Source organism: Numenius arquata, chromosome 1 (assembly GCF_964106895.1).
Source record: "Numenius arquata chromosome 1, bNumArq3.hap1.1, whole genome shotgun sequence".
Classification (NCBI taxonomy): domain Eukaryota; kingdom Metazoa; phylum Chordata; class Aves; order Charadriiformes; family Scolopacidae; genus Numenius; species Numenius arquata.
Window position 1 is genome coordinate 69,873,517 of NC_133576.1, and position 15,345 is coordinate 69,888,861.

The 15,345-nt window shown below is 43.8% G+C and overlaps 1 protein-coding gene across 1 annotated transcript in view; it reads left to right on the forward strand.

Moving 5' to 3' along the window:
- Window positions 1-1,534: 1,534 nt before the first annotated feature.
- Window positions 1,535-15,345, forward strand: part of EIF5B (eukaryotic translation initiation factor 5B) — a 39,375-nt gene continuing 25,564 nt past the window's right edge. The window contains exon 1 of the mRNA XM_074145320.1: window positions 1,535-1,674. Coding sequence (XP_074001421.1) covers window positions 1,640-1,674 — 35 coding nt within the window. The 5' untranslated portion in view covers window positions 1,535-1,639. The remainder of the gene's footprint in view (window positions 1,675-15,345) is intronic.

Genomic DNA, 15,345 nt, shown 5'->3' on the forward strand with positions numbered 1-15,345 from the left:
GGCCGGGGAGGGCGCCGGCAAGCAGCGGGACACCGCGCAGGCGCCGCGCGCCTCCGCTGGGCCGTTACAGACAACGGTCGCCCGCGCGTCTGCCCACCTACCGACCTACCCAGCTCCTGACGAGCTCTCCAGAGAAAACCTTACCCTCCCTCAGCCACGGTGCCCGCCGCGCCACGCCACGCCACCGCTTCACCGCTTACCCCTTTCCGCCGCTCCGCGCCTCCACCCGCCCCGCCCGCCGGCCGCGCCCCTCCAGCCTCTCGCGAGAGCCAGGGCGGGGCCACCGCCACGTGCGCGCGCACGCAGAACTTGCCCAACGCCTTCATTGGCCGGGGCGGCGGGCGCGCCCCTGCGGGGGAGGGGGCGGGGGCGACAGGGTTGCCGACAGCGCGCATGCACCGCTCCGATGTGTGTGGGGGGGAGGCCTGTTGCACCAGCGGGAGAGGCGGGACCCCCGCTGAGCCCCACCCCTTCCGCGCAGCAGCTCCACCCCACCGGGACTACTCCTGTCGGGAGGCACCGCCCATCCACGTCCCGTCTCCCTAGCAACCGCGCTCTGGGAGGGGGTTGGCCGGGAGGGGGCGTGTCCTGCCCCGCCCCCCACCTCAGCGTGCTGCCGCTGCGGGGCGGGTGCGCAACGGCTGTAATGGTTGTCGGCGGGAGCTGGGAGGGCCGGCCGCCGCCTTTCAGGGTGTGTGTGGGGGGGCTCCTTCTCGGGGTTGGGCGTGTGAGGCCGAGCCCCCGCAGGGAGTCGGGGCGCGGCGGGGGAGTAACGGCCGGGAGCCGCGGGGTTGGGCCGGGCCCGGTCCCTCGAGCGATGCCGTGAGGTAAGGTTGCCTCGGCGAGGGCCGGCGGGGCTGGCGGGCGGCGGTGTGGCTCGGCCGGACCGTTCCGGCAGTGTCGTTGAGAAGACGGCTGTGTTGGAGGAGCCGGGGTTTGTCTTCTCTTTGCTGTTCTTGGAAGCGCGCTAGAAGATCCGCGGATTTCAATAATGGGGTATTAAAGTCCCTTTTTTTTTTTGAAAAAAGACAAGTGTTCTGCGTTCTTGTTTCCTGGAAATCTGTCTCCCCGGTACTGAAGATGCTGGTGAGGAAGGTGGGGCGGGAAGATAAACTCTTGTCTTTCTGCGCCGTCCGCTGGGAGCCTGGGTGGGAGAGGCTGATAAGGAAGGAGCTGTAGCCCTGTGAAGGCGGAGGGAAGCAGGGAGGCTTTCGGGGAGCGAAGCGAGATAGAGGTGGCGGTCCTGAGGCTGAAGAGAACCGTGAGGCGTGCTCTGCCCGCTCCAGGAATCGCTGTACCAAAACTCCCTGCAAAGGGGAACCTTCGTCCCCGCAGCCGAGTTAGATCGCTCCGTGTCCCCGGCAATGTGGCCGCCGCCGGCCCTACCCTCCGCTTCCCCGCCCCTCCCCGCCCCGGGCAGCACCGCCCGTTTCCCCCTCCAGGCCGGCAGGGAGCGCTAGAGCGGGGGGGTTGGCGCTGCCGGGACCGCCGCTGGTGGCGTGCGGGCGCGGGGCAGGCCGGGACGGCGGGGGCGGGGCGGGGCCGGGCGGGCGGCGGGGGTGGCTTTGCCATATGCGCGGGGCTGCGCGCGGGCGTGCGGGCAGCGCTGAAGCGGGGGACGAGCACCGGGGCTGCCGCCATGGGCAAGAAGCAGAAGAACAAGAGCGAGGACAGGTAAAGGCGGCGGTAAAAGCCCACGTCCTCCCGTCTCCTTGCCACCCTCCCCGGGCCGCTGACAGCAACGGCGAGTGCCGGTGCGGCGGCGCTGAGTCAGGCCCTGCCGGGGCATCGCGGCCTCGTCGGAGGTGGCGGGCAGGCGGGGCTCGCTGGGCCGGGCCCGGCCCGGCGGCCCTTGGCCGGGCGGCGGTGGGACGGAAGGCCCGGTCGTGCTTCTCGCCCGGGACGACGGCACCGGCTGTGTGTGCGGGCCCGGCAGGCGGCAGAGGCCCGAGGAGACGGCGGCGGGAGGCGGCTGGGTGTTTCGCGGGCGGCGGTGTGGAGGGGGAGGCCGGAGGTCCCTGAGGCCGGCGGCGGCAGGGGAAACTTCGTCATTGGCGCTGGAGTGGCTGCGTTGCTACCGCTGTCGTCGTTGCGCTCCCTCTGAAAAGCGCTTCCCTCAGCTTGGCCCGGGCTCTCTGGGAAGTTGTCCGGGAACGGGCAGTGACAGGCGGCCGCTGGTTGTGAGCGCGGATCTCGATTGTCAGCTGAAAATAGCCGCTTCGTTCAGTTGCGGCGCCCGAAGTGGTTTTGGGAGAGGTATATATATATATATATTTTTTTTTTTTTAATGGGAGAGGGTGATATAGATCATGCTATAACTTAGTGATTTGTGTATGTTTAATACATGCAGATGTTAGATATTTTAGTGATTGGAGGCTAAAAGGCCCACTTCTATGGCTAGGTGCATATTGTCTTTTATACTGCCCCATCTGTGAACTTTTTTTCTGTGTAAGAGATTCGTATAATGGCAGCTATGTTAACCATATGGAACACTGGGTGAATAATGTTGTGCATATATACACTACCAGGAGAGAGCATATTGTTACTTGTCACTAAAAAATAAATACAAAGATACAGTCAATTTGGAGAGTTCTTAGTTGTTAATCCTGATGAGGAGTTAAATGAAAACTGGTATCTTAAAATGTGCATGAACTAGAAATGATAACTGTTTTCCTTACCTAGGCTGCCCATTTGCTACATCCTTTTTGAGTCATTAAGTGTTTCTCTTATGAAAGTACTCCCTCTGAAGGCTTTTCCACAAAATATTATTTCCTCTCTAAGCATTTCTTACTACCAGGTGTGTATTGCATTAACATGCTTATATTCATGACTTAAGGTTATTACTCTTTACCAGGTTAGGGTGTAAACTGTTTTAGTTTCTCTGGCCCTTTCTGGGTAGTGAGTATTTTTGCTAGTGAGGTATTTTGCTTGTCTGTCTATTTTTCTTCTCACCTTTTGCTACACCATGTGTTCTGTTTTGTAGTGTCTGTTGTTATCAGCTTGTTTCATGGGCTGTGTTTCACAGGTATATCTTGGGAACAGCTCTGTGGAGGAGGTGAGTCAAGTGTGATTTGAGAAAGAAGGGTTGGATCTTTGTGCTCTGAAGGAAAGAAGGCCTAGTGCTCATCTTTGTACCTGGTGTGGTAGATCCCAGAATCACACAGAAGCCTTTGGGTTCTGAAGCCCTTCCAGTGACAGTGGCTGGTGTGCAGGGGACGCTTTGAGAGTCATGGTGCCTACTGGATACCTTGTTCTCTTTTCTTTTTTAATTGCTGCATGTATTTCTGTGGTCTGTAAATTCCTGAGCATGGGCCTCTGTTGAATGCTGTGCGCAAAATCTCGTTTATGGCTAAAAAATATAAGCACACCTTAAAAGAGAGGCCAGTAATTTATTTTTAGAATAATTAAAATCTTACGAGCCTAAAGATTATTAATCCAGATCTAATTGTTACAAAAAAAAAAAACAGAGAGAGAGCAATAATGCAGTTAAATTAGTTACTCTTACCATCTCACTGCTGCTCTGAGTGCTAAGGTCAGTGGCTTCATCCTGGTGGTGGTGAGCTGTTATGGTGTTATCAGCATCAGGTGTCCTTAACAAGGAGCAATATGATCGTTCATGTTAATGGTTTCATCTTCCTCTCTCTAGGATCCACTTGAGAATATTTTTATATGCTTGCTAAGGTACTTATACGCCTTTCTTCTTCACTGGTTTGCAGCTCCTTGTTACATCCAAATGTGTAGGAGGTGCTACATGTTAGGCAGTATTTATTTCTTGTTTGTTTACCTAAAAAACTCGTTTTGTCCAGGTCTGCATTGCTCTTAGCTGACCTGACTGCTGGTGAGTTGTGGGGCATCCAGTGCCAAGTCCTGTAGAAGCCATCTCTGTTCATCCCATGCCTGCACTCCTCTGCTGAATCCTGTGTCTCCACTTCTCAAGGCCTCTGCTGTCATACCAGGCCTGTGTTTCTCTACACTGCATCATTATTGTAGAGTTGTGAATATCTCATTCTGTACAGAGTAGCTGCTTGTTACTGCTGTCTGTATGAACCTATGGTTGCAGCATGCCTGGGTAAAAGAAAGTAGAACCAACTAGGCGTAGGCACCTGGTCAGTTGGAGAAATTGCTGTCCCAGCTAAATCAAGTAAAAGTTGCAGGCAGGTCAAGAAAAGTTCAGCCAAAGTGAGCCTGACAGGCTTTAGTCCTAAGGCCTTTCAAATGCAGTACAGAGCTTATGGACTGCTACTAGCAGTTGCGGTACTGTGTTACAGGGCTACACAGTTGTATGGCAATGGGAGGGATGATGTGGAAGAAGAATTTAAACATACGTGTTTGAGAAGTAGGGCAGGTGTCAAGAGGGTGGGGCCAGGCTCTTTTCAGTGGTGCCTGGTGACAGGACAAGGGGCAATGGGCACAGACTGAAACACAGGAAATTTCATCTGAACATGAGGAAAAACTTCTTTACTTTGAGGGTGACAGAGCACTGGAACAGGCTGCCCAGAGAGGTGGTGGAATCTCCTTTACTGGAGATATTCAAAACCTACCTGGATGCGTTCCTGTCCAGCCTGCTCTAGGTGAACCTACTTTGGCAGGGGGGTTGGACTAGATGATCTCTGAAGGTCATAGAATGGTTAGAGTTGGAAGGGACCTTAAAGATCATCTAGTTCCAACCCCCCTGCCATGGGCAGGGACACCTCCCAGTAGAGCAGGTTGCTCAAAGCCCCATCCAGCCTGGCCTTGAACACCTCCGGGGATGGGGCATCCACAACTTCTCTGGGCAACCTGTTTCAGTGCTTCACCACCCTCACAGTAAAGAATTTCTTCCTAAGAAAGGGTCCCTTCCAATCCCTGCCATTCTGTGACAGAACAGTTAGACTGGGTATATCGTATAGCAAGAAGTTTGAGGGGATGGGAGTGAGGAGGGACCTGAAAGGGCAGTGATGTTTTGGAATAGGCTCTATCTGCAGAGGTATCCATATTATCAGGTGGTGTTGGTTCCAGCTGACACCTCCATGAATGTCAGATTCCCATGAGGGATAGCCTGCATCACATATTTGAATCTGTAGCTTGAAGCTGGACTTCAGCATCCCCCATCGGTCCCCCTTCCGTTCCCAGTATGATGAGAGAGGAATGGCACTGTGGAATTAAAGGCTTCCAGTCAGTTTTGTCTCCTGCATCTTCAGTTCTGTGCTATGCAGTGTTTTTCATTTCCTCCTTTTCCTCCCTTTTCTTCCTCAGCAACTATGTTACAGACACAATCCCTTATGTCCCTTTTGGCTGCTGCTCCTGAAGTATGCAGCAGCTGAAGGGCATAACTTGCAGTGCACAGGAAGCACGTGGGAAGATGCAGGTGGTATGTCTGTGTTGTGAATATTGGTTTGAGAATTGATGCGACAGGAGGGAGATTTTCTGCTTGTCTTCTGACATACTGAGACAAGTTACAGAAGGTACGAGTCATCTTTACTCTGCTTTTCTTCCCTTACCCCCATAGCTTTGACTTCTATTGTGTAGTTTTTCCTTCCCTTGTTTCTGCAGAGTGCAGTAGAGGTCATACTGACGAGTACTGATATATATGGCCGGGGAGTGTGCTGGTAAACGAAGGTGAGGATGAGTTTTGTCATGGGAGAAAGGTATAAGTACTTGGGGAGAAGACAGTGAGTGAGAGGCTAGCTATGGTGAGCAGGGAAAGAATGGGAATGCAGGACTGTAACCTGTTCTGAGTACAGATTGCTACCTGAACAAATAACACCTACAAATCTGTTTCTACTATACCAGCATCTCTGTTAGGTTCTTCTGGAACTCTTACTGACTCCTGCTGCTTGATCACTGTGCATCTGTCCATGCAGAACATACTTATCTGGAGTGGTCAGATATATTGTCACTGTAGGAAAAACTCAGAGTCGGGTGTTAGAGAAGTGCTTTGTAAAGGTGGAGGGTGTCTTGGGTCATAAATAGCTCCTAAGCCATACAGAATTTGCTTTAATTTTTTTCTCTTTAGAATTTTTATGGTTGTGTTGATCGCTCATTTTCAAATGAAACTTCATAACAAACATTTCAACAGAAATATGAGGTATCTGAATTTCCAGGCTTTCCTAATGGAAGAGTGGGTGTTCCGATGTGTAGTCTAGCTCCTCCTGGGAGTGATGTGTTATGCTTTGGTTCTTGGATAGAGCTGTAATGGCAGAAGGTATGTCAAGGTTCTCCCCTGCTGTCTTTGAGAATTTAGGACTTTTTGTGTTCTTTCAATGTGTGGGTGTAAAGGCTGGTGTAAACTACAAAACTGTGATTTGAATTCAAGCCTCAGACTGCTGCTGTAGATTTCCAAGTAAGTGTGCTATATGCTGTATGTTACAAAATTTTTCCTACCTGGGATATGGATCTTTCCCCTGATAGTGTTAACTTTTCATGTGTTTTTCCTCTTCTCCCAGCTTTAAATCATCTTCTTCTCATAGTAGTTTTCCTTAGCTTCCAATAGGTAGTCTTTAGGTGTGTTTATTCTTGTGCCCTTTAATATTTGTGAACTGTTTGTTGCCTTGGCATACCACTCTGGTAATTCATACATATTGCTTTAGAAGTTACAGGTGCCAGCTGTGATTCTGGAGCCAAGAGTGAACACTGCTACTAAAATAAGACTTACAGTACTGTTGTTGATGCTATATATTGCTTTCTCTTCTGCAAATTAAATTGCTGGCATTGTTACTAGTCATTCGCTTTGGCTCTTTTTTATTAGTGTGTTAAATAAAATCTTCTTAATGTTGTGTAAGAAAGTTTTCTGAAGGCTAGAAAGCCTACTAACACCAGTAGTTCAGAAACATTCTGTACACCAGAAAATTTACAATAACTGTCTCTATCTGCTTCTCAAAATATTTTCGCAAGCAAAGATTTCTGCAGCTCCATCAAGGACAACAGCTGGTAAACCTTTGAAATCCTTGTTTTGCAAATATCACCTGGAAGATGCTAGGATTTTGTACTGAAAGATGGAGTAAAACGATACAAAATAATTTCTCTATTATGGAAATTTATTGGCTTATTCTGTGCAAATGTGTATTTATGTTCCTGCCCAAACCTATATTTTTTAACACAGGCATTTCATATTTATAAGAAAACAATTTTTATACATTTTGTTGGAATTTTTTTTTTAAAGAAAAGCATCATTGTAAAAAGACTGTACGGATCTTCAGGTATTTGAGGTAATAGCAGCATAAACCAAAAAGCACTACAGCACACCGAGTACATTGTTAGAAGCAGCTTTTCTTGTTGAAGTCTTGATTCTCTTCATCTATTACTTTCATGAAGGCGTCTAAACCTTATGTATAACTACTGTTTATGAAATGTATGAAAATAGCACATTGCAAGCCAACAGGAATCGTAGAAACTGTTTTTTCAGTTCTCTGAAGATCTCTGGAACGACTCGTTCAAAATAGAGAGGTTTATGGTAAGTTAAACTTTGCTGTTGTTGTTGACAACACTTAAAATATCAGGCCAGACAGCTCTACATACCTTTGCTGGCTTTAATTGCATTGGTACTGTCGTGTTTTTCTGACTGAGCTCATGTGTGTTGCTGTACATTTGTTCTGTGCTGTTCATCACTTAAAAGCTGCCTAGGAGTCAAGGTTACAGTTCTGGACAAACCCCCTACTTTAGTAACTTTTAATGCTTGCATAATATTTCTTTTCCTCCACCCTCTGGCTCGCTCCACAAAAATAGTCCTCTAGACCGGTAGAAGAAATTTTTCTGCACAAAAAATTATGTGTGCACATCATTCAGTCATTATTTTGGCTTGCTAAGAATGTACAGTGCATTCTGGTAGGTTTTCTGGTATGAAAGCAGTTGGTATCTTACAGAAGATGTGTGTTTTGATCATCCTGATGTTTGCAGCACTGATGTCTTATTCTTCCCATATGTCATTTTTTTTTTTCTTTTACAATAGTGTAGTAGAGATTTTAAACATGAATCTGCTATCTTAACACTGAAATATATTTCTTTAGATACAAGCTGTTAGATGAAGCATTGGTTTTAAGTACAGTTAATGTAGGTGGGCGTTGTTTGCTCTTCAGGATTATAGACAATCTAAAGTGTATTTCATGAAGTGTTCTAAATAGTATTTTTGTGGGGTCATTTGATTTTATAAAAGGAGGGATATACATAGGATATGGAAGTTCTGAAACAGTGGACTTGGAAGCAATTTCTGTTATCTTTGCACTTTTTCTAAACAAACAAAACCTTAAAAAGCCAGTTCAGGGAAGACCAAATGCAAGTTCTTTACTTCATGTTTCATATTCCATGCTGTTAGTCATCTTGTTCTCTTGGGATGTAAACACTTAAACTGAACCTTGAAGAACTGCTTTTTTCAAGAGCTTTGTGTTGTCAACTCTTAGCCACAACAGAAGCTTTTTTATCTTGAATTTTTGCTTTATCTCTGTTTAAATGGTAATTTTATGTTGTGGTGAGCTTTTTTTTTAATTTTTTTTTTTTTAAATCTGTGATGTGTAAGGGACGCTTTCTGTTTTTTGTAGAATCTGTTGGGTTAAAAGTTATGTTTCCTATGTCTTTTTCAGAAGGTTTTGCCTAGCTGATAGTAATTCCACTCTTCTTTTTCCCCAGCCAAACTTGAAAGAGAAGACGTGACTCTTTAATATTAAAAATGAGATCATTGTCTTGGGAGCCTGAATAAAAAGCAATTACTCTTTTAGTCAAATTTTACTTCCGTGCTGCCTCACGTAATTAGGTAGCTTCTCCAGCTTCCTTCATCTTACTAGGGAGAAATAGCTGAGGTGTAGTTTTGGATCATACTTAATTCAGTTGAACTGTTGGATATTTCAAACCTAGTGGTCTTCCTCTTGCTGTCCCCAGCAGCATGTTCTAACTGCTTCCATTGCATTGGAGCCAATGCTTATGTGCACTCAGGTGTGTGATTTGATCTGCTGCCAAAAAAGTGTTTCCTGCAAGGATTTGTGGCCGCAGGATTGCCCGAGCTGATGAGAGGGGAAAGCTCGGCTGGGAATGGGGAAAAAAAATCACTTCCCTCCTCCCGAGCTCCATAGTTTGAGGGAAAGGCAAGGGGATGATGGCTGCTTTCTGGAACTGTGGTTTTTATTTATTTGTTTTTTAAGCACTGTCAGCTGCAATGGTGGGTTGCATAGCTGGTGCTCATGTGGATACTCCTTCACTTCTGGGGCTGAGGAAGGAGTGCAGTTCATTCTTCCCTGAATTTCAAACTGTCTCAGGTGTATGTAATTTAAATATTTTCAGCAGGAAAGCAAGGTGGTTGCTTCTACTGTAAAAACAGGAGTTTATAGTGTTCACATTCTTTGATAGGTAAGAATGAGAAAAAGGCCACAGCTTTGTTTTCATGTTTTGAATGGCTTTGCTGAGCCAGCAGATGCTTGCTTCTTCAGTTTCATAACCCAATTAAAGAATAAGTTGGTGGTGCGTGGTTTTGAACAATCAAATAATTACTTCCAAAGTGGTTTATGTTCTGTAGCGTTTTAAACCAGTTGCTCTAAAAGAAATTTTCTTGGAAGAGAGAATGCCAGTTTATCTCAATACTTAAAAGTTAAAACAACTACAGATACGCCATTCAGCATTGGTAACTTGCTAAATTTGGATAAGTGTGTATTTAGAAATGCATCCTTATTACTGGGCTTATGACGCATGTATACAGAGGATGGGTAAAGGGCTTTAGGGGAGTAATGGTAAAGACCTGTCTAGAAGTATTAGTTTTACTTGGTCTAAAACTATTGTAAAACCAAATACATGGAAACAGATGGTTCAGCTTCTTTTCAGTCTTTTTGAAGTTCAAGGACTTTTTTTTTTTTTTTTTTAAGCAAAAGAAAATGACTTAATGACAGTGATGTTCCTTTGAAGGTGGTTAGAAGAGCTGGTGTCATGTAAATGATGAAACATCTCCAAAGTTGCCTCAGCAAAAATGAGTCTTCTAATTATGCAGGAATGTGGGCAGTGAGTTCACAGTAGTGTTGCAACTTTCTTGCTGTGTCGACTTACTGACTCCTCTGCCCCATGACTTGAATCTGTGTTTTTTTTTTTTTTTAGTTTGTTTGTAATTGTACAGTGTTTCCTGACATTTGAACTTCATCTTTACAGAGACAGCTTAAACCCAATCCTAATTAAAATATTTTTAGCTTAATTTGACTTAGCTTGTTATCTCAGTTAGCTGTAAGGTGAAGGCAAACTTTAGTAATCATACTTGTGTCGGTCAGTGCTTGTAATCTTTGAGTCTGTGTGTACCCTTTAGTTTTAGATTCAGCAGGCCAGTGTTATCCTGTTGACTTTGCTTGCAAAGCTGGATGTTGGATTTCCAGTAGTTAAGGGCTTGTTCTCATCTTAAACTGAATTCTTCCACTTAATTTCTGCAGTTCAAACTGATTCCAGTAGAGTCAAATTGGTATAAATGAGGGCAACTCAGCTCCTTTGTATAGTGCTAATTGATCCCATTGCTTCACTCTTTCAGTTCATGTATGGATTAATAGTTTCCTTTGCTCTTTATCTTACTGCTGCCTAGTCACACACAGATGCCTTCTCTGTCACACGGAGACACGCAGTGCCTCTTTATAATGAAGTTTTGCCCTGTGTTGGGGGATATGTATTGTAGGCACATTATAATAAATGGACTCAAAAGTCGTAATTATGTGTCGTCTTAGGAAAGAGCATGAGGAAAACATGCATATTTGCTGCTGGTCTTGCTAATATAATATGTTTATCTGTTAGCAGACAGTATATGTGAAATGCTGTTGGTGTCAGTTGGCGTGTGAGGCTGTCCTTGACTAGAACCTGCAGGGAAAGCTGGAGGAGCTTGTTTGGCAAGGAAGGGCAGTTACGCATTTCGGCTGCATAAGTTCAATGCGCAAAGAAAAATGCTGAAAGCCTGTTGACTCTTATTTCTATAGCTGTAGTCCTGTCTTCCCCACATTTGGCCTTGTTTTTGGGGGCAATGCCCAGGAAATGTTTCAAGTTTCTATGCCTGGATTTGTCTGTTATGGAGATTATGTTGCATTGCAGTAACTGTCTTTAGTATGGAAGCTTTATGCTATGAAAATCCCTAGTGATGTATATATTAACCAGGCTGGTACTTGGAGTCATTTTTTTAACCTTCCCTGGAAGAGAAAAGTGATAGATAATTAAAATGTACTTGTAACTGTTCTGAAATACTTTGCTAGGAAGATTGATATTTTTTTTGTCTTCGTTCAGAATTGTGAGTTTAAATCTTGATTTGGAGCATGACAACTTCTGTTTTGGTGAGATGTGCACTCATTAACCCCTGTAATATCTCAGACTGCGAAAGAAAAGGTAAAACCTCATACTTCAAAAATGCATCGCTCCAATTGTGCACAAGTATTAGAAACTATGAAGCTTTACAATTTAAGTGTTTGTAAGCAAAATGGCAAAGCATGCCCCTAGAAAGACCAAAGCAAACCCTAGTATGTGGAAACTAGGATTAACATAGGCTCGAGTATCTGTAAATCAAAGCTTGTGTTAGGATGAACTCTGGCCCCGTGATGGCTTTAACAGGGAATTTCTAGGTTCTGGCTGTTGCAGGCCATTGCATCAGAAAAAAAACTTGGTCCAAAACTGTGCTTGTTTCTCATGTTTTTAAAAAACACCTTCCCTCCTCCCCCCAAAAAACCCCAAAGGTATGTGCTATTTTAGTATTTTTTCAGTAGATACTATGTAATAGCTGGGGGGTTTGGTTTTTGTTTTGTGGTTTTTGTTCGTTTTTTTTTTTTTACTGCGGCTTCAGTCTTGTTTCCTTGCTGTACTAGCAAGAGAAACACTGTGATGTTTTTTCTACAGACCATGCAGCTATCAGGTCATGGGGTTTTTCCATTTTTCTGACTCAATAGCTTGCAACTGGGTGGGATCTTATAAGTACAAGAGCTACTGGCCATCGCTTTACATCTGACTGAGCAGCGGTAGGTGACAGCTCTTCATTTATTTCCTAACTCTGCTCTAATCTTCACAATGGAAAAGCTTCATACTTTCTTTTATAGGCAGGATTTGAGATTGTAGCTTTATTTGTCACCGATTTTGCTTAACATGTAACACAAGTAGCTTAAGTTGGATTTTGGAGTGTCACTTTCTGTTACTGGCCTGATTTGATGCTTTGGTTGCATGAGAGATGTTGTTGGATTTCCTTTGTTGCCCATGTCTGTCTTAAAAATCTCCAAACGCTTACCTGGGATGACCTGGGTATATTTGATTCTGATTTGGTACAGAATGGTGTGCTAGCACAGCATTTAACTAGTGACTCTGAATATTTAAGAGCCTATTCAGAACTGGCTTTCCCTATCTGACGCAGGTTTTCAGTAGTCTATGCAGACAACTTGTACTTTGGGCAGCAGATGACCTCTTAATGTCATTTCTAGGGCAGTAAGGTCAATATTTTTCAGTATAAAGTCTGTGAATGTGTCTATGTGCTACTTTTAAAATGCTTTGGAATATTTTGAAGTCTGTTATTGTAATTCTGCTTAAATGACAAAAGGTAGGGAAATTGCACAGGGGAAATGTACAACACTTTTTTTTTTTTAAATTAGTGGTGTAATTCTAGAGAAAAATAGTTTTGCTTGGTATGTGAAATGCGGTGATCTCTACATACTTGTTAGGGATTACTGCCATCTCCTTTAATTACCCTGACTGCTATGTCTTCTCCCACGGCATTGTTTTGCCCTCTGTTAGGCACAGACCTCCATGGAGGAATGTCTACAGCCATTTAATATTTCGAAAATTGCTTATTTAGGTTAGTGAGTGAAGTACACACACCTAATTCCTGCTGTAATTTACTGCACTGACATGCTCTGTTTGGAATACCAGAACTCTTTTCATATCTGGCAACAGAAGTAGAGGCTGGAATCAAAATTATGTGAATAAGAAAGGTGGCTCAGGCTTCAGTTGTGAAAGAGACAAAAGAAAATCAGGGAAATTACCCCTTCTCAGCAGTGCAGTAGCACTTTACTTTCAAGCTTTCCAGTCCTCCTTGAGTCTCTTCTGTTGGGGAAATATGGGGTTATCTCAGTGTGTGAATGGGATCAGCAGCAAGCCTCCTTTGAGTCCAAAGCATTATGAGCTTGAATGGCCTCAGGTAGTGAGGCTGTGAAGTCTATGTATCAAGTCTTCATGTGAAAGCAATTTGAGGTCAGAATTGAAAACTGAGCATACTGGTGTGCTTTCAAGTTCCTCTATCCAGCACTCTTAGGGTTGGGGTTAGGACCCTTACAAAGGCTGTGTGGAGGGGCAAGAGAGGATGGGTGGAGACTTTCTGGAGGACTTTGAGGAGGAGGTTCCTGCAAGAGCGTTTGGGTTTCTGAAACATGTTTGGGGACTGCTATAAAAAAATTAGTGGAAAAAGTTTCCCAGGTGTGTCTTCCGATGCCAATAGGAAAGAATCTCTCCTGTTATGTATCTAAATGCCATGAGTTCCTTGTGACATAATCTCCCAGGAAGAGTGGAGGGCACCACCTCAGTCTTCTTTTTAACTTTATTTTATTATGAAATCCTAGTGGAATATTATTAGAGTTTTAAAAGGTAAGGAAGTTCAAGGTCAGTGTGAGAATAAACTCTTAGTAGTGAAAGCCAATATTTGAATTCCTCGGCTTTCCAATAAGATTCTTGCTTTACAGTTCTTAAGAAGAATTATAACTGTATATATTGGTGTATATATAAATGCAGGCAGACTTAATTTTACCTTTTCCTTCATCGAGATTCATGTGTTTGAAGTATGCTGTGTCACTTCTTAGTAAATAGAAATGTAGTGAAATGTATAGATTTCTCAATACCATCGACTGTTAAGCAGTGGAAACCAAGGTTGGGAAGACTCTTGTACTGTATTTATGCCACTATTGTGACAGCTGAACAGTCTTCATTATTACTCCTAATCTGTTCTTGCTGGTGGGTGTTAAAGCTTAATGTCTGTGAATTAATGTTTTCAGTGTTTGATTTGAGGTATTTTTTTTTCCCTGAAGAAGTTTTCTTCTTCAAGGTTCAGTTCAAGTGAGTTAATTTAAAAACAAATAACCTCCCACCCCCTTAAAGCCTGTATACTGGAAAACATAAGGTACCATAAGCATCCTCTTTGCTAGTAGCATAAAACACCCATGTGTTTTATGTTTGGACATAACTTTCTGAAAAGTTGCAATGTGAAAAGTCAGCCTTGGGGATATCCATGTGAAATATAAGCTGTTTAAAGGCTTGGCTCTTTAATATCTGTACAACCAACCATATGATTAAGATCCTGTAGTAGTGGGAGCAGCACAGCGATGGAAGAAATAGTAGTGGAGCTTGTATTTTGGTCTCTTCGAACTATTTCAAATTTGGATTTGACTCAGTCTTCGCCATTAACTCCTAGGGTAGAAGGAGGTAAGCAAGTGTGCTTAATCAACTGATACGCTGCACTTAATGCAAAAAGAAACATGAGGGCCTATGTGTAGGGCTAGATGTAATAGTTAGCCTGATATTAGGGCTTTAACTCTAGGTGTAGAGATGATTGTTGACATTTTTACTTCAGCTGTCTATGCTACCCCTGGTGCACAGTCAGTTAAACTGTTTATAAAAACGGCTCTTAAGTTGCTGAAACATCGTCAGCTATTCCTAAGGTGAAAATAGCCAAAAAGTTTATTCTTTCCTCTTGAGGGAGATGGGGATTGGTTTAGAAATCTTTCATTAACTATTTAAGAGGTCTTTTTTTAAGTATATTTGAGAAACGTATTACTTATCATGTCAGCACGTAAGGAGTACTACTAAGTATATTCAAGGTGTGGTGGTTTTTTTTTTTCTTCTCTTGGCTAAAAGTATCTCAGGTAATAAAGATGCTGTACAGTGAGGTGCTTAATCTTCCTGCTTTTTACTTGGTTCATTCAGTCTATATAGAAGAACATTTCAGATCTTAAAAATACAAATAATCTTGGCTTTTTTTTTTTTAAAAAAAAGGAAGTGCGTTCTTGTTTGTGCTATTGTTGCATATAGACAGTGTTTGGTGACTTGCTTAGGCCCAACATTTGGGATAAAATGGGTTTGTGAATGTCTCAATTCATTTAAACTTGTAAAATTACTCTCTTGGCCCTCTCCTTTGGCAAAGGGAAATGCAACTTAGACGTACTAAATTTCAGAATTTTTAAAAGAATAATTAAGTACTTGATTTTCTTTATTAATATTTAACTTCTGGGTTTGTAAATTGGCAAGGCTGAAGCTCTGGTAGTTTAGAATTGGCTGATATCTTGGAGGTTCTGAATTTGGAAGAAACTTATTTCCCGTATTTTCTGGATATAGATTCTGGTATTTGGTGGGTCAACCTTTGTCTGGCAGACTTGTACTCAGTGGGTGGTAGTAACTGAGACA